Raw genomic sequence first — 18751 nt, forward strand, 5'->3', positions numbered from 1 at the left:
CACATGGGGGAGTTTCTTTCTGCCTGGGGTCGGATGCGTCGCCACAGGGAGACTGCGTCCTGAAAGGTGAAGTGAAGGCTGTCGTCTGTTTGTCATGTGGAGCTTACTTCCTGGCAGGGCGGACACAGCAGCAATAAGCGAAACAAAGCAGTAAGCACAGGGCGCACACCAGGTGATGTTCTGGAATGAAGACAGGACAGAGCAGGTGAGGCTGCAGCATCAACGGCTGGGAGGGAGACTGAGCGCAGACGTCCGGAACAACTGGCCTAAAGGCCTCTTGGGAGCATGCCCACTGCGGTCAAGACTCAGGGTGCCATGGGGACCCGCTGCCAGTGACGAGGAACAACGTGAACTGGCTGCGTCCTGAGGGACCACCCTGGTCGTGTGTTGAGCCCAGGCCATGCAGAGGAAGGGCAGAGCAGGGAGACCCTTGGGTGGCCGTCAGGGTCATAGGAGTGAGAGTGGGTGGGCTGAGATCAGGGTGGCGAGACACTGCTGGAGCTTGGGTATATTTCCCAGTAGGGCATGAGGGATCAGAAGGGGTCGGTGGCTCTGAGGTTTACACCCGAACCACCAAGAAGACAGAGTTGCTGCTAACAGAGAGGCTGTCAGTGGATCGAGGTGGGAGAGGACCGGGTCCATTTGGACCTTCTGTGGCCAGGCAGACGTCTGAGCAGAGAGTACAAGTGGCAAGTACATATGAGAGTCTGGGGTTCAAAAGAGGTCTGGGACTTGAGCGAACTCCACAGCCTTAAGAGGATATGTTAGGAAAAAAGAACAATTGAAAGTTAGGTCACCCAACTACAGAGGCTGGGAGAACAGAACACCCGAGAAAGCAGGAGAGAGAGACCACAGAGGTGGGCGCAGGAGCTGCCGTGAGGAAGAGCAGAGTCAGTGAGAAGTTGGACTTCAGACTTCTGTGTGGCCAGAAGGAAAACAAGTCAGAATGTAAGTGACAGGACGGCTAGGATATTTGTGGCATACGTGAGCTGAAGGATTAGTATCAGAACATACGGTAAAACGTGCATAGGCTGGTGCAGTGGGGAGACGGCCCACAGCACATGTCCAGGGGCAGGGCCGCGAGACGGCAGATCAGCCCCCCCCACAGGGAGCGGTGTGGCCACGTGGGAAAGGTGAAAATGCGCAACACGACTCACTTGTCCCCGTCTGGGTGCCTCCCTCTCACGCACAAGGACCCATGACAATGTCATCAGTTGTGGCGTGGTTTACCAGGTAGAGGAGCTAAAATGACGGGTTTCCTTCCACGACAAATGTTACTCAGATGTCTAAATGAACTAGTCAGACCTGTATCTATGGGGTTGGATAAATCCTCAAGACATAATATTAAAGGAAAAAAGGAAGTTGCTTGAAAATATGCTCCATTGGAAACTGGTGACGTGTTTGCCAGTTTGTGGACGCAGGCACCTGCGGGGGTGCACGCAGGCCGGCTCAGGAAGATGCCCTTGGCCTGCGGGGACTCAGGGCAAGTGAGGCTGTCACTGTGTCTGAAATTTTACTACTTTTTCAAAAAGCAAAAATGATGAAATGTTAGCAACTGTTAGATCTGGGTGGTAGGTACAGTGCTGTCTGTTGTGATCTTCTCTGTGTGTTTAAACATTTTTAAATTGTCTTATTTTAAGTAGAGGCCCCCCGTGAGTTTTCAGTGCTACCTTTAGGAATCTGAGGGCTCTTGCTTCCCCGTTCAGCCCCAGTGAGCAAGGGCAGCCCTCGTTCGTTCACACTGAGCCATCCGTGGCCAGTCCCCTGCCCCCTCGAGGTGGCAGCTGCAGAGCTCCTGTCCATCCCCAGGCACCTGCTGTCCTTGAGCTTTCCCGTGGCCCGAGGAAGGACTGCCTCTCTGTGCCTCTGAGGCCCATTCTGAAGTGGCCAGGCCTGCTGGTTGTGCCCTCAGTCTTAGGACTGTGCTGTCCCTCCAGCAGGTGCCGGGACAGCAGGGATCTGGGGAAGGCCCCAGTTGTCACCCTGACTGGGACTTGGGGTGCGCTGGGAGCCCCAGCCCAAGCTTGCATGGGGTTTGGGATCCACCTGTGGGTTTGGGTGGTGTGGCACTCCTTGGCATTGGTAGGCTGGAAGAGGTTTCTCTGTGACGCTGCTATCTGTCTGTGTCCCTCCAGGAGCCGGGATGGTGGTGGACTGGGAGCAGGAGACTGGCCTTCTCATGAGCTCGGGGGACGTGCGGATCATCCGGATCTGGGACACGGACCGGGAGATGAAGGTGCAGGTAACCACGCGGTCCCGCGCAGGGCCTGGAGGGGGTGGTGTCAGGCCAGTGAGTGCACACCCTGCCCGTCCTCCCGTCGTCCCCAGCGCCGTACCCCACAAAAGAGGCCCAGCCCGAGTGGCAGAGAACCAAGAATGAAGGTCACTGAGCAAGTGCCGTTGTGCCTGAACGCCACGGCTCAAGGAGGGGCAGCTCTGGAGGGGCTGTGCCTCAGTGCCGGGGGCAGCACAGGCTGTCTCCGAAGCTGCTAGAAACACTGCTCTCTGGACACGTATCAGTCATGACACTCTGACCTGCACTGTGGTGTAATTAAGCCTGTGCCGATCCTAATTATTTTCAAATGTTATTTTATCTGTTCAAATTAGGGAATATCAGAAAGCAGTAGGGTGAAAATATTCTAAATTAGAATGACTAATTATTTGACTGTGTGCTTCTTAAAGCATCTTTTATTTTCAATTTTAATAAAAAGGGAAGGGAGTACATTTTTTTTGTTTGTTAAGACATCCTGGAAAAGTGACAGAGGGCCAAGGGGACAATAGACTGGAGCCGAGCTCGTGCGGACTTTGCTCAGAGCAGCGAGGGGAGACCACAGATGGTCTGGGATGCAATGCTGCCTGTGGCTTTGGCCCAGAAGTTCTCTCCTCCCGGAGTCCCAGGGCAGAACTTCCAGGCCTCCAGTTAGACAAGAGCTGAGGGGCCAGGGGGAGGTGCAGGACCAGCTCCCAGATCTACGCTGGAAAAGGGACGAGAGAGCAGATAGGCAGGAGGCTGTGGCCCTGGGAGAAGTGACCCCTGCTCTGCCCTGTTCTCGTGTCCTGACCACACAGTCGGCTTCCATCACACTTCTTTCTGGGGAATACAGCTGGCCAGCTGGCCAGTACAGCTCTCACTGGCACAGCAGAGACCCTGATGCTCGAGTCACCTGGGAGTCAGCAACTGCCAGTATCTAACCAGCTGAGGTCTTGTCCCGTGGCCCCGCCACCTGCAAGGCCTCTGACAGGCAGTGTTGCCCAGAGGGGCGGGCTGAAGCCCCCTGTCAGGTGTCTGGCTGCCCGGGGCAGAGGGAGGGGCTGGTTCGTAGGCCACCTCCGCCTTCTAAGTGGATCTGACTCACTCCATCTCGTGCGTGCTGGATCTCCTCCTCACATGCCGACAGCAGCAGAACCTCCTGTGACTGGAGAAGCACTTCCTGCCCTCTGGGGCCCACCTATCTCTCCCGCTCTTTGCTGGCGCACGTTCCTCGCTCTTCTTGCCCTTCTCCAGCTTCACAGCCGCCAGGAGGAGTGCGAGGGGATGGTTTATGGGCGGCAGAACTCCTCCCTGATCCTTCCCAAACTAGTTAGGAGTTTTCAGAGGACGCTAACAAGGATGCCTCCTGCTGAAATGTGCTTCGTCTTTCTTTGTAGGAAAGAGGGAGACACTGGGAAGTTTACTTGGCCCCGAAAGCCAGGTGTCACCAGAGGTGTTTGCTGGCTGTGGCCCTGGGGACCTGGCTCTTGGGCCCTGCCCTCCAAGCTGGGGGCTCAGGTGCAGCCAGGCTGTGGTTCAGGCAGATGTGGGTCTGACTTAGTTTCCTGGGACCCTGCTGGTCCCTCGAGCTCCTCGGGCCTTTGATGGCTTCCCTGGAGGAGAAAAAGGCAGCAGTCCCACACTAGGGTGACAGACCCACCCACAGTGGCTGTAGAAGGGGTCTTCGCAGTTGTGGGGTGGGCTCCACACTGTGAGGCCTCACCGGGGTCTCTGTGTTCGGCCCTAGGACATCCCCACAGGTGCTGACAGCTGCGTGACAAGCCTGTCTTGCGACTCCCACCGTTCCCTCGTCGTGGCCGGCCTCGGCGACGGCTCCGTCCGTGTCTACGACAGAAGGATGGCACTCAGCGAGTGGTAATTCAGCCTTCCCTCCCCTCTGCGGGTGCAGGCACCATCCACATGCCAGTGGTCATGTTGCTACCAGGTTGCTGGGCCAGACAGACAGCCCCCAAACTAGCTGGGCACACCCCCCAGAGGCCGCATTCCCTTGGCACGTGGAGGAGTACAGCGTCCCTTAGCTGAGAACAGGCCGGTTGGAACATGCCCACAGACTGTGATGTGGGAAGCCAGCGGGGTGGGGGTCCTGGTGAGGCACCGCCTCTCGAGCTCAGTTTCCTACGTGAGCACTGGGAAGGCTGCCGCCTGCCGCCTCCCAGGTCCTGCATGTGAACAGCTAAGGAGCTGGCGTCAGAACGCACAGGTGGGCGCCATGCAACTGAGCCACACGCGTTGTCATGGCTGCCCTAGGCCAAGGGCTGGGTGTGAGCAGGTGAGGAGCTGAGGTCCAGACCTTAGTCCTTTGCCCGAGGCCCCACGGCTGATAAATGACAGAGCGCCCTTAGAACCCAGGGCCAGCAGTCCTGGGCTCCTGGGACAACGTGTTTGTCAAACACCCACCTCGTCCAGAAAATCAGGCCCTGCCTGCGGAGGGTGAGGGAGCAGCAAGTGGGCATGTGTGTCGGCCGCTGAGAGCTGAGGGCAGCCCTTGGGGCACGGAGGACGGGGAACAGAACTGAGCTGGGCCTGGGAGGCAGGCGAAGGCGGCTCGGTCGAGAGGAGAGGGCAGAATGCACTGCGGGCAGCCAGGCGCCGTCTGGCCAGAGGGGTGGCGAGTGCTGGGACCAGTGCAACAGGCAGGCAGTGGGGGCGCCAGCTCCTGGCGTGGGAGCAGTTGGGACCTGAGGCTTGCAGGCGAGGAGTGGGCCCCAGGCCCCCCGGCCCCCGCAGCAAGGCCGCCCCTGGCTCGTGTGTTCCCTGCAGGGTCTCTGTGGAAGGGTCCCCCAGAGAAGACAGACCCACCCACCCAGAGCAGCCATCGTGGGCATGGGGGAGCGGGGTTTCTGTTTGGGGGATGAAATACTCTAAAACTAGATAGTAGTGATAGCCGCAGACTGAACATACTGAGTTGTATGCTTTTAAAGGGTGAGTTTTATGGTATGTGAATTATATCTCAATCAAACTGCTGTTTTAAAAAGCTACCCTGAGCAGGCAGTAAACTCTGAAATTATCCCAAAAAGAGCTTAGAGTCATAGAGCAGCCCTGAGGATGGGGCTGGGGTCTCCCGGTGGGGTCTCCCACTCCCCCTGCTGGCACATGAGAGCAATGATGTAGGTGTGCCCACCTATCACCGGGCCTTGACCTGTGGCTTGCTGTGTGTGGCGTGTGTCCTCCATCACCTTCCTCAGACATCACACTGCAGACCCCACCTGGGCGAGCCTGGCAGGCACACTCGGCAGTTCTAGGCTCCTGGTCAAGGACCCTGCCCTGGGGCTCCTGGAAGGTCTCTGTGTCCCTGTCTCAACAGCTTTAGAGTTGGGACACAGTCCTGACGTTCCTGACAGTCAAAAGTCCGCAGGATGGGAGATGCTCAGTGTCAAGTCCTGGTGGAGGGGCTGGTGGATGACCAGGGTCTTGAGAGGGTTGCAATAGGCTGCCTCTGGGGGGCTCCAGTGTGGCACTGCTGTGCTCCCAGGGCAGCATCCCAGAGGAGGGGGCATGTTGGCAGGGCTCCCCGCTGTGCCCCAGCATCAGGCAGTCACTCATGGTCAACATGCGGGTGGAGGCAGCTCACCCGGCAGGCACAGGCAGACCCAGGACAGGTGTAACAGATGCTCCGTTCCCCTCTGCTCCAAATGAACTCACACCGTGGCTGCTTAGACCCTGTCTCCCAGTCCTCATGCCTCAGAGCCCGTCAGTGAAACCTCACAGTTGTCCCTGAGCCCAGCAGCCCCCCCCCCCCACCCCGACCCCCCCCCCCCCCCCCCCCCCCCCAGCCCTCGCCACCCTGGGCTCTGAATCCATCTCACCCTGCAGCCGCGTCATGACGTACCGGGAGCACACGGCCTGGGTGGTGAAGGCTTACCTCCAGAAGCACCCCGAGGGCCACATCATGAGCGTGAGGTAATGAGCGCGGGATATTCATGAGACATTTGCTGCAAAAACATTATTTTCTCCTCCATTTAAAATATGTTCTTGGTATTTAAACAGCTGGGAAATGATGGCATTTTGGGCAGTAATTAACTTCTGCTCCAGGACTGACCAGAAAGGTCAGGGCCGGCATGAGGGCAGGGTACACAGTAGTCTTCCTGGGGTGGGTGAGGTGCTCAGTGGGGCACAGCTGGTATGGAGGAGGCGGGGCCGGCGACATCTGCCGGCTGCGTTGCTCTGGGTCTCTGTCTGTGGGGTCGTCTGCCCATGCATCCGTTCCTGCTGCCAAATAAATCCTGTGCTGAGAGCAGCGAATATTTATTTGCCCGTTAAAGGGACAGGAAAATGTAATTTATTGTCACAAAGTACCATTTCTTCAAAGAGATGCTCTTTTCCTTGTTTGTCGTATAAAAACAGAGCATAGCTCTTGGACCGAGGCCTGCTAGAGGCTGAGGGCAGGAAGGAGGTGGCCTCCAGGGTGGCGTGCCAGCCTCCCGGGCCTCCCCTCCCGTCCCGTCCCTGCATCCCCAGCTGCACAAAATCTAATCCCCGGGCCTGGAAACGAACAGATAACTCACGTCCTCCCCCCACATCTTCGCCTCCCACGGCCTCTGACTGCAGGCTTCATGCCTTTTGGAAGGGCCTTTTCTGGCTCTGGGGAGGGGTCCAACTGCCGGGGTCAGTGGGTGGGCTCATGGGCTGCCTAGGGGGCCTCACTGGGCACTCCAAGGGTCCAGGCACCTTGCCCTTGAGCAGCGTGTGTGCAGCCAGGCCCCGACTCCATGCAGCCAGACCTGGGCTGGCATGGCCCAGTCTGGCATCACTGTGACCCTCTCTCGGCAGCGTCAATGGAGACGTGCGCTTCTTCGATCCACGGATGCCGGAGTCTGTGAATGTCCTTCAGATCGTGAAGGGGCTCACGGCCCTCGACATCCACCCCCAGGCAAACCTGATCGCGTGGTAGGTGCCAACCTTCTTCCCTGCCCCCAGAGAGAAAAGGAGAGGCCTTTCCTCGCTGACCGTCTCAGAGGCCCCAAAGTCAGCCCTGGGCCTGCGGGTAAACAGCGGGCGCAGTTCGTCCCATGCCTGTGAAGGAGAGCAGGTTGGAGCAGCATAATTGTGGGGCCCCTTTGCTGCTCGTCGCTGGCCTGGCCTCCCGGCCCTCAAGGCTGGCTGACAGGACCACGGGGGCAGCCCCATCTCTGGGACGGAGCCGTGGCCCGAGTCCTCACGTGAGGTGACTAGAGAGAAGCCACCGCTTCCTGCGGACGCGCCCACTTTTCTGACCCAGTGCAGACCAGTGGCACCACCGGCACTGAGCCAGCCCCATCCTGTGGTTGTTGGCCCCTGGGCCCATCCTTCTCCCGCCCCAAACAGAGAAAGGAGCTGACAGCCAGATCTTGTCTGCAGTGGCTCCATGAACCAGTTCACCGCCATCTACAATGGGAACGGGGAGCTGATCAACAACATCAAGTACTACGACGGCTTCATGGGCCAGCGCGTCGGAGCCATCAGCTGCTTGGCCTTCCACCCACACTGGGTCTGTGTCCCGCACCAGGGCTGGGGGATGTGGGAGGAAACGGGGGACATGGGGGGCTGGCAGCAGGGAACTGTGGTGCTGAAGCCAGGTCCACCCCATGTCGTCCCAGGGACATCCTGAAACACCATTTTCTCAGGGCCCCAGAGTCTCCAGGGGTCATGGCCCCCACACTGCGTGCACTCCAGAAGCAGCACAAATTCCCTGTCACTCCAGGGAAAGTGGGCTGTGCAGACAAGGCGTGTGATCGCCCCGCCAGTTCTGTCCCCTTCGGCCCCTGCACCACTGGCGCCCCTGGAGAAACCTTCCAGGGAAAGTCTGCTGGGGAACCACCCCCCGTGCTCCCTGCGGGAGAGCAGCCCAGATCCCTGTGCCACCGTGCCTGTCCTCAGTTATGGGCAGTCCACGTGGTTGTGGGCTGTTGGATTTTAAATGAGGATGCTGCCAATGTGCCCCCGTGCAGCATGGGGCTCCAGGGGAACTGGCGTGTGGCTCTCTGCTGAAACATGCGACACGAGATTCCCAGAACTGTCCCTGTGGGGCAATCCTGAGCACAGAACGCAGGGAACTGTGGGTAGTATGCAAATTCCCTGTGTTGCCGTGGGGGGATGCATCCCTGCTGAAAGGCAGCAGCTAGGGGTCCCGTCATTTCTGAGCCCGCCTCTGGAGCCGGGTGGAGGGGGGGAAACTCTGCGCCGCAGCACCCCCTCCCCCTCGTAGCTTCCCCTCCCCCGTCCCCTCCCCCCAGCAGCTGGCTGCTCACCCCCGCTCACCCCGTCTGCTCTCCTCTCCAGCCTCACCTGGCCGTGGGGAGCAACGACTACTACATCTCCGTGTACTCGGTGGAGAAGCGCGTCAGATAGCGGGCGCCCTGCTCCCCACCAGGCCACCCTGTACATAGTGGACCCGCCGCACTCCCCGTGAACACTGGTCCTGACCTGGCTGCTGAGGGCTCAAGGAAGGCCGTCTGTCTGTCTTCACTGTCGTGCCCAGGAGCCCGGGGAAGGGGGCCCTGGCGGAGTCCTGTGGTGTGACAGCTGCTTCTCTGCTGAGACACAGCTCCCAGACTGGGGACACAGTTGCAGTTCGCCCTTCCCATGCTGATTTTCTTCTGAGATTTTTAACAGGGGAAACACACTCATTTTATCTTCCCAGTGACCCAAGCATTAGCTCCACAAAGGCTCCCAGACGGAAGCCAGCTTCTCCAGGCCTCGGCCGCCCTGGTGGACAGGCAGCGTGGGGCACACGCGGCTCTGGCCATGGCTTGGCCGAGAGCGAGCGAGAAGGTGTGGCCTCTGCCTGGGCACGTCCTCCCTCCCCGATGCCTGTCCTCGCCCACTGGGGGCCATCACGGCCAAATGGTGGGAGGACCACGGCTCAGCCTCCCCACACGGCCCGCCTTCCCCAACACAGCGCAGCCCTGGACTCGAGCTTGGGCCCCCTCACTGCAAATCAGTTAGCAGGCGGGGCCGCCACGATTCGGCCGCCGCCTTGGGCCACGGGGCTTGTTTCTCTCTGAAGTGCTGCTCTTCCCTGGGCAGCCTCGTATCTCCCCGCCTGTGCCCGCACACGGGTGCACACACGCGTCACACACGTGCATATGTGAGGGGCAGTGGGAGCCCCGAGTATCTGTGGGGAACCAGCGGCCCAGCTCCAGCCCCTGTCCCCACACCCTGGTGCAACTGGAGTTTGCGCCTCGCAGCGAGGAACGCAGAAGAGTTCTTTGGTGATTGCCTTAGCACGGGTCAGGGCGCCTCTGCGTGTCTGTGCATGTGCAAGTGCATGGCAGGCGAACCGTGGGGGCACTGTGGCCCCGGGAAGGGCACAGAGAGCGTGCTGAGCAATTGCAGACACACAGCTCTTGGGAAACAAAACACAACCACAATGATGATATTTTAAAAGGCATTTTTTCCATTTTTCCTTGGGAATCAGGATTATTCAGCGATAGAGGAGAGCTGGCTTAACTAATTCTGCCAATAAGAGGCCACTAATAATGGGAATGTAAGAGCTGTGACAGAAGTTGAGGTCCCCTTGTGCTGCAGACAAAGGTTCTGCCTCAGCAGAGGGCGTTTTCCAGGTGGCCTGGGTGGGCTGGGCCAGGGTCTGTGCTGGGGCTTCACAGGGCTGGACGGGGCATGGCGATGGAAGCAGCCTTCTGCTGCGCGTAGGATGTCGTGCTCCCACCAGGAAGGTTCTGGGATGGAATTCCCACCCCGGCCCAGTGACTGCTTCCACTGTGTTCTGGGTGCATGAGCAGCGTGGGGTCAGGAGGGCAGCAGAAAGTCCTGACCCTCCCACACAGCCGCCTGTCAGCTCTGCACGGCCCGCCAGGTGGTGACACCGGAACCTTCTGGAAGCTGAGCACCACCCAGACACTGAGAGAGCATGTGCCCCACCGCTAGCTGACTCATGGAGTGGTTCCACTCCAGATTCTGAGCTGACATGTGGTTCTGTTTGTTTTGAGACAAAACCATCACCTGCCACGTGCGAGGCTCCAGCGGAGGAGCACGGCCCTCCCGCCTCACCCGGCGCCGTCCCCTGTGCACACGGGGCTGTGTCCCCACAGGCCCGATGCGAAACTCAATCATGGAGTAACCGAGGCTCGAGAGAGCATCACCTAAAGGTTCATTTATCTCTATTTATTTTACCAAAATGAGAATTGAAAAAGACTTTGACGAAACATGGAATTGTAATGTGAAAGTAAGAGCAATGACAACAATAAACTGTTCGTAAAAATAAACCCGTGTAGGGATGGCGGCGGCGGCTTCATCCTTTAAGAGCGCAGCATGGGCAGTGGGGGCTCCGTGCTGAGGCCGCCCACCTCCACTCCAGCCGGTAGCGCAGGGCCCCAGGGGACATTGCCAGGGCCCCCTTGGAGCCACCAGGCCCACCTGGCACTGTCACAGCCGTGTGTCGTGGTGGCTCTCCAGGCTCTGTGGGAAGCTCCAGACCAGGGAGGCTCGCGTGGCCCGCAGCTGGTGGTTCTCATGCCTGCAGCCTCACTCGACACGAGAAAGGCCCCTCCGTCCTCCTCAGGCACTGTCCCCAGGCCTGTGGATTGGACAATTTGTCCAAGAGAAGGACCTAAATTTGGGATCAGACGTGCACGGTGAAGGGGCCGTCCTACTCCGTGTCTGTGAGCCCAGGCTCCATAGGGACCCCCACTGCCACCACCTGTTTCTTGTAAGTGACACAAATCTGTCCCCTCGCTGGGCCACAGTCAAGGTGTCCAGGCTGCTGTGCTCCTTCGGTTCTGGAAGCCTGAGAGGGAAGGTCCGTTTCCCCGCCCTCTCCAGCTTCCAGAGGCCACCCCTTCCCGCAGCTCAGGGCCCCCAACTCCATCCTGAAAGCCTGAGCTCACATCTGTCTGACCCTGGCCTGGAAACGTCCTCGCCATTGACCCCGAGATTCCATGGGCTCAGCTGGCGACCCAGGATCGCCTGCCCCACCAGGCCCTTTACCTCCTCACAGCTGCGAGGTCCCTCTTGCCATTTCTGAAAAGGCTCCTATTTGCCGTGGGACTCCGCACAGCCCTGCAGGCCCCGCGCCCCTCGATGCCTCCCTGAGGCTGGGGTGGGAGAGGGAATGTCCAAAGACACAGTCAGCAGGCTTGCAGGGCGAGGGGCAGCTGAGGGGCCAGCTCATTTCAGCCGGGTCTCACACCTCAGGGCTGTAGCTTCCTGGAGATGGCTTAGGGACAGTCTTGTCACCCCCCAGGACAGGAAATGGGGGCCCTGGTGTTAAGTAACTTGCCCCAAGCCACACTCTGGGTGGTGGCAGGAACTGGGGTCCCAGCTCGGGCATCCTGACCCCAAGGTCCTGCGCAAAGACCTTCACTCCACCAAGGGCGGTGGGGGCCGGGCACGGAAGGGGTCACTCAGGACGGGCAGGCAGCGCCCCAGGTACTGGTGGCGCCCAGCACCCCCAGAGGGATTTGGACGCACTGGCGTGCGGTGAAGGGAGGTGCCCGTGCACACACGTGCCCCTGAGGTTGGCTGAGCCACCGGCCTTGCTGCAGCCACCGTGGAGGAGGGGCCACGTGACCCTGGGACACGAGGTCCCCCATCACCGCCCACCACGGCCCTCCCCGTGAGGGGCTGTCGGCTTCCTGGAGAAATCACCGCCCACTGAGCTCCGGTCAGCACTGCTGAGGTGAGGGGTTCTGGGGCGCTTTACGTGGTTCTGGTTCCTTTTCCAGAAGAGATGCAAGCACCATGGCCGCGCAGGGGCTCAGGCACCAGCCAGGGCAGGAAAGAACCCGGGAGGCTCCGGACAGGGTCACTGGGGTGGACGGGAGCCGTCCTGGCCAAGGGACAAGGGGCAGCAGCCCACGGATGGGCACCAGGGGCCAGAGAGAGGCCAGCGGGCTGTGGCAAGGGGCTCGAGGGTCGGGGGCACCAGGGGAAGAAAGGAGCCAGGACCTGGGAAGGACGTCGCTCCCGGCCCTGGCCCCCAAATTAATGCAGCCCCTGTGTGGCTTCCTGTGGCAACTGCCACACATCACCACCCACGTGGCCAAACCACACACGTCCCGTCTCCAGCTCCGGAGAGTCCATGTGCCTCACCGGCTAAAACCAAGGTGTCGGCAAGGCTCCTGCTGGGGGTTCCCGGGAGGATCCGTTTCCTTGCCTTTTCCAGCTCCTAGAATCCTTGGATGTGGCCCCTCGCTCCTCCCTCAAAGCCAGCAGTGGCGCGAGTCTTCCTCACGTCACTTCTCTCTGACACTGTGTCTGCACCCCCGTCCACTTTCAAGGACCCGTGATGACAGTGGGCCCCCTGGAGAACCCAGGACAGTCTCCCCACATCTAAGTCGGCCCATCTGCAACTTCAGTTCCCTTTGCCACGTGACCCTGCTCACCACAGCTCCCAGGATCGGGACACGGACGTCTTGGAGGCCTTTATTCTGCTGACCACTCCCTCTGTCTACAAGCCACAGAGCAAAGATCTCCCCCTGCACAAAGCAAAGCCCCCACGTGCCCGGGGGTTGCTCAGCCAAGAGAAGGAGGGTGGATGCTGGGAGGGGAAGGAGTGCAGGGAGAAGATGGGGAGGGGCATCAGGGCATGGTCCCTCCCTCCAGAGCCGTTTATGGAGTGGCCAGCTGCCCCCCACATCCCCGGGAGGCCCCAGGGTCCCCAGGAGCGGCTTGCCTGAGCCGGGCTGTGGGTCAGCGGGTGGATTCCCCAGCACAGCACCTGCTCCCACCTCCAGCCTGCTCCAAGGTAGGGAGGGGAGCCGTCGCCATGGAAACCCAGGGTCTAAGCAGCTGGAACTCCCGAATTAAATTACAGTTTGTTTTAAACAAGAAGGATGCCCAGCATTTACACGGCTGTGCCTGGCATGCTTCAGTAGAGAGAGTAATATTTTTCCTATTAGCATCAGCTTTTCTGTCACTGGGACTAGAGCACAAATCAAGTGCTCATAAAAATGAAAGATGGACACGTGGCAGGAGCTGGCCCCCAGGGGCGAGCCTGGCCAACTCGCTATCCCAGGCCCAGCGCCACACCCGACACTTGCTGCCCAGCATGGCCCCGGTGCAGGGCTGGAAGAGAGAGACCAGCTGCACCACATGGCTGTGTCAGCCCACAGGCAAGGGACGGCTGTGCAGGGACCACCAGGTGGGGACAAGTGTGTGGGGACAGCTGTCCAGCCAAGGAGAGAAGGGATGGGAGCTTCCTTGGGGAGGTGGCGTCTCGTGGGGTCGTCCTGCTCGGTGGGGCTCGGCTCAGCGGGGCTCTGCTCAGCGGGTCACCTGGAACCACCACATAGGGCTGCCGAGGCTTGAAGGTCTCTCCCGGGGCAGGAGTTTCTGGCACTGGACCATGTGAGAAGCATCCAGTCCCCAGCTCAGTGCTGACGACGCGCTCCAGCACGTGGGAAGCTCCCCAAATTCTGCAGCAAAGACGTGTTCACCTGGGGGTCACGGCCCAGCCGCCACTTGTCCATGTGGGACACGGAGTGCACGTGTGTGCGGGCCTGTGTGCAATGGCGAGTCCAGTCTCGGGACAGGAAGCTCTGCAGAGCGAGTTTGGGAAAAGGTGGTTTTGGGGATTCATTTCAGACAAGGGCTGGGGGTAGCCATCACATGTACGTCTGTCCACCATCTCCTTCCTGGGACTTCGGCAGGTAGCCCTCTGGGGGGGTCAGAGGGGTTGGCCTCTCAAGGTCCTTCTGCTTCTCAGGGGGTGGGTGGACACTGGGGTGGGAAGTCCCGTCCCATTCTCAGCATCAGTTATAGGCTGGACAGGGGCCCACGTGGCCCAAAAAGTCACCCGTGCCTCACAGATTCAGGCAGGTGAGGATGGGGTAAGACCAGGAGGACAGACAAGGGAGAGGAGAGACACGGGAGGCTGGCCACTGTGATAGGCCCAACTGTGTTCCCCTAAACGCGTATGCTGATGTCCTAACCCCCACCCCTGCCTCAGTGGCCCCATCTGGCGGAGCCAAGTCAGCACAGCCCCTGCCACATGCTGGGCAGACGGCGAGGCCAGAGGGGGACAGCAGCACTGGGTGGGTGGAGGACAAGGACTCTGGGGAAAGCCCCGAGAGTCACAGAACCAGGTGTGAGCAGGGGACAGCCCCAGCAGTCCTATTTCTTCTCGCCTTTTTAATCACATTCATTCCTTCCTGGGGAGCGGCCTGCGAGCTTGACGCCAGAGCTTTGCCAGGAATTGGAGCCACCAGCTGCCTTCTCCCTGGAGCGGGTGGGACACCCAGCCCAGCAAGGGGGAGGAGGCTCCTCGTGAGCCCAGCCATCCCGGGAGGTGGCCCAGCCTTGCGGTCAGAGTGGGGCCGCAGAGAGAATGGTTAAAGTACAGCCTGTTGTCAGCTCCTGAGCTAACTGATTTCCAGGCGACACTTGTGGCATGCTGTCAGTTTCTCCTTCTCGACAGCATCAGCTAGAAGAGACAAACCCTTGGAAATCGATTGCAGCCCCTGGATCTGTTGCTTGGAGTGAAGGTCTCTTGGCCTCCACCTGGTGGTGGGACCCTGCCCACTTGTGAGGGGGTGGGCTTCATGTTCCCAACACGGGCCCAAGGGCACGCCCTTTGCTCCCCACCACCTCCAGGGCCAGCGTGCATGTCCTGGAAAGGGCTGTCCCCAGGACCCCACCACCACCACCACCACCAGTCCCCAGGCCCTGGGGGCTGACATGAAGCCACCTCGGGAGCCAGGGTGCAGCACAGCCGCCCATCTCTGGAAGGAAGCAGGCTCTGCTCGGTCACGTGGCAACAAGCCTGGCACCTGGGGGGCAGCATCCCCTCTGGTCCAGTAGAACCATCCAGAACCCCAGCAGGTGCCACATCTTCATGAAGAAGGGGAATTTCCTCCTCCCATCAAGGTGTCCACACTCCCACCAGCCCCTCCTCATGGTCCAAACAGCTCCTCCCTGGGGTGGGGAGAGGGGGCTGCCGCAGCCCAGCCCCGGAGGCCGTGGGTCCCTCCCTCCCAGGCTCCAGGTAGTCGCCACCCAGAGGGTGGAGGGACGAGATGGTTTCAGCTCCCCCTGGGAGCTGGGGGAGGGGACCTGCTTCTTCACTCCCTGGGGGCAGTCATCGCTGCAGCTTCCTCCAGACACCCCTGAGGCCCCACTGGCAAGTTCTGAATTGGCTCTCTGGGGCCAGAGGGACTGTCCTGCCAGCAGGAGCCCCCAAGGCGACGGCTAGGCCTCTGGGGCCATCTCCATCACCTGGGCCAGGGGCTGGTGTCACCTGGGGCTCAGCAGCATTGGGGGTCGGATGCCACCCAGACAGCCAGGAGCGCCCCCAAGGCTCCCACATCCTGATGCAGCCACATCCACAGGGCGGGGAGCAGGGCTCTGGGGGCAGAGGGGCACCTCTGTGGCTTTGCAGGAATTTCTCCTAGGCCTTCCCTGATGATTCTTCTTGTCATCCCCCAGCTGGGGGTGAGATGCAGGGCCGGGGAGGCTTTGCCAGAGTTTCAGCCCAAAGGGCCTCCAGGGAGCCCTGGCCAGCTGGTCGGCCTCAGGAAGGGGCAGCAGCAGGTCCACGTGGGGCCTGAAAGTGTGCAGTTGGGACAAGCAGCGAAGGATCTGGAATCCAGGTGAGGCACCCCATTCACCAACCCAGGCACTGCCCACTGTGTGTGGGAGGAGGAATCTGAAAGAGGAGACGAGACTGAAGGGCTCCCAGAGAGGCCTCCCAGACCGTGGGCAGAAGGGGCAGGGCGTGAGGCAGGTAGGGGCCAGGTCCAGAGCATGTCGCCCGCCATGCTGTGGCCCCATCCTCCAGGAGGAAGGGCCTGGGGACTAGGACAGCCCACCCCATCCTGCACGGTGAGCCCAGCTTCCCCTCAACTGGAGGGGCCAGCCAGGCACTTCCAGCACCCAGCTGGCCACCAGAGAGCCCCAGCCACACACAGGACACCCACCCCTGCGGCCTGTGAGCTGAGCGGCCCCAGCCCCTCAAGGAAGGAGGCAGAGGCCAGCGACAACCACAACAAAGACAAAGCTGGGATCATGTGGAGTTCTCCTTCTTTTTTGCTATTTACCGGAACTTACTGGACTGGAGAAGAAAACAGACGGCACGCCAGCAGTGAACAATCTGAAACGGAAATTAAGGAACCAGTTCCCTTTACAGTAGTATCAACAAGAATAAAATACACAGGAACAGATTTAACCAAGGAGACGAAAGACCCTTACACTGAAAACTGCAAAACACTGCTCAAACCATCAAAGGGAACCTAAACACACGGTAAGGCATCTCGTTCATGGATGAGAAGACCTAATGTTGCTAAACGGCAACATCCCGAACGCAATCCGCAGGTTCAGTGAATCCCATCAACATGGAAGACCAACCCTCAAGTTCATGTGGAATTGCGAGGGGCCCCTATTTAGCCAGAACAATACTGAGAAAGAAAAAGTTGAAGAATTTGTACTTCCCTGTTTCAAAACTTACTACAAAGCTACAGGAATCAAGACAGTGCGGTCCTGGCATAAGGACAGACTCACAGACCAGCGGACTACAGCACAGAGCCCCCAGCACAGCCGAACATCTGTGGCAATTATGTTCAACAACGATGACAAGACCATTCAGCGGGGGAGGAATAGTCTGTTAACAGATGGTTCTGGGACAGCGGGACACCCACATGCAAAAGAAAAAAGGTGGACCCCACCTCACACCACATACGGAAACTATCTCAAAATGCATCAACAGCCTAAATACAAATAGAGCTGAAACTATAAAGCTCCTGAGAAAAGAACATCAGGGTAAATCCTCATGACCTCGAGTACGGCAATGGATTCCTAGATTTGACACCAGAAGCACATGCAAGAAAAGAAAAGATAGATAAATTGGACTTCATAAAAATGAAAAACTGTTATGCACCAAAAGAGCTTATCAAGAATGCGAAAAAGCCAACCTCTAGAAAAACTGGAGACAATATTTGCAAATCATGTGTCTGATAAGAGTTTAACATCCAGAACATATAAAGGACTCTTACAACTCGACAACCAGAGGACAAGCAGCCCAGTTAAAAAATGGACAAAGGATTTGACTAGACGTTTCTCCAAAGAAGAGGTTCAAATGGCCAACAAGCCCATGAAAAGATGCTCAGCGTCATTAGTCATTTGTTGTTAGTGCTGTCGAGTGGATTCCAACACCTAGCGCCTGGTGCACAGCAGAGCGGAACCCGCTTGGGCTTTCTGCGCCATCCTCTCGCCTTCCAGCCGCTCGATCAGACAGCGCTCCACTGCTGTTCACAGGGTTTTCATGGCCAGTTTTTTCGAAAATGGGTGGCCAGTTCCTTCTTCCTAGTCTGTCTTAGTCTGGAAGCTCCGCTGAAACCTGTCCACCATGGGTGACACTGCTGGTGTTTGAAATCCTGGTGGCATAGCTTTCAGCATCACAGCAACGTGCAACCCCTGTAGTGTGACAACCAACAGACGGGTGGTGTGGTTCCCGGACCAGGAGATGAACCTGGGCCATGGCAGCGAGAGCGCCAGATCTTAACCACTAGCCCACCGGGGCTGGCTCATTAGTCACTAGGGAAACGCAAATCAAAACCACAGTGAGATAGCACTTCGCACCCACCAGGACGACTTTATTCAAGAAAACGGAAAATAGCAAGTGTTGGCGAGGACGTGGAGACACTGGAACCCTCGTACACGGCTGGGCGGAGGGTAAAATGGTGCGTCTGCTGTGGAACAGTTTGAGGGTTCCTTAAAAAGTTAAACATAGAATTACCATCTGACCCAGCAATTCCACTCCTAGGTTTATACCCAAGAGAAATGAAAACACGTCCACACGGAAACTTGTACACAAATGTTCACAGAAGCACTATTCACAATAGCCAAACGGTAGAAACAACCCAAGCATCCTGCAGCGAGTGGACAAAACGTGGTAAATCCACAAAGTGGCATATTATTCAACCACAAAAGGAACCGCGTCCTGACACACGCAACAACATGGGTGGACGTGGAAAATGTGCTGCTGAGTGAAAGAAGCAGACACAAAAGGCCCCAGGATGCACGATTCCTTTCATGTGAACTGTCCAGAACACGTACGGACATACACCTATCAGCGCAGAGGCAGAAAGGAGATCAGTGGCCACCAGCGGCTGGGGAGGGGGAATGCGGAGTGCTTGCTAATGGATACGGGGTTTCCTTTTGAGATGAAAATGTCCTGGCACTAGAGAAATGCAGTGGTTGCCCAGCGTGGTGAATGCACCACAGGCCACTGAACTGTGCACTTTGTTAATCGTATGTTACGCGAATTTCACCTCGGTTAAAGAAAAGACAAAACGATGCCAGGGAACGTGGCTCTGGAGCGTGTCCTCGGGTTGGTCTGGTTTGAGTTGGGGGTTTTGCTCGTGGGAAACAGGTCTCTTTACTCCGCATAAGTCAAGAGGAAGGACAGGGATGCAGGAGCTCGGCAGAGACAAGGCCAGGACTCTCGGGATAACGACGGCCAGGAGGATTTCCGACGGGCCGGGCCAGCCTGCGCAGCCCCAGGGCCCTGCGCTCCAGGGGGCACGAAGCCAGGAGCCCCGGCCACCA

General features: G+C 58.8%; 1 protein-coding gene across 4 annotated transcripts in view; it reads left to right on the forward strand.

The window, feature by feature from the left end:
- The window catches only part of RPTOR (regulatory associated protein of MTOR complex 1), a 394844-nt gene extending 384368 nt beyond the window's left edge, over nt 1-10476 (forward strand). For 3 of the 4 annotated variants that reach the window (XM_046674997.1, XM_046674998.1, XM_046674999.1), the window contains 6 exons: nt 2136-2242; nt 3999-4126; nt 6086-6172; nt 7043-7159; nt 7610-7739; nt 8531-10476. In XM_046674997.1, coding sequence (XP_046530953.1) covers nt 2136-2242; nt 3999-4126; nt 6086-6172; nt 7043-7159; nt 7610-7739; nt 8531-8599 — 638 coding nt within the window. In that variant the 3' untranslated portion in view covers nt 8600-10476. Of the gene's footprint in view, nt 1-2135; nt 2243-3998; nt 4127-6085; nt 6173-7042; nt 7160-7576; nt 7740-8530 lie in introns of those variants that run through there. The other variant, XM_046675000.1, reaches the window with a different exon arrangement.
- The last annotated feature ends 8275 nt before the right edge of the window (nt 10477-18751 follow it).

This window comes from Equus quagga, chromosome 11 (genome assembly GCF_021613505.1).
Source record: "Equus quagga isolate Etosha38 chromosome 11, UCLA_HA_Equagga_1.0, whole genome shotgun sequence".
Lineage (NCBI taxonomy): Eukaryota > Metazoa > Chordata > Mammalia > Perissodactyla > Equidae > Equus > Equus quagga.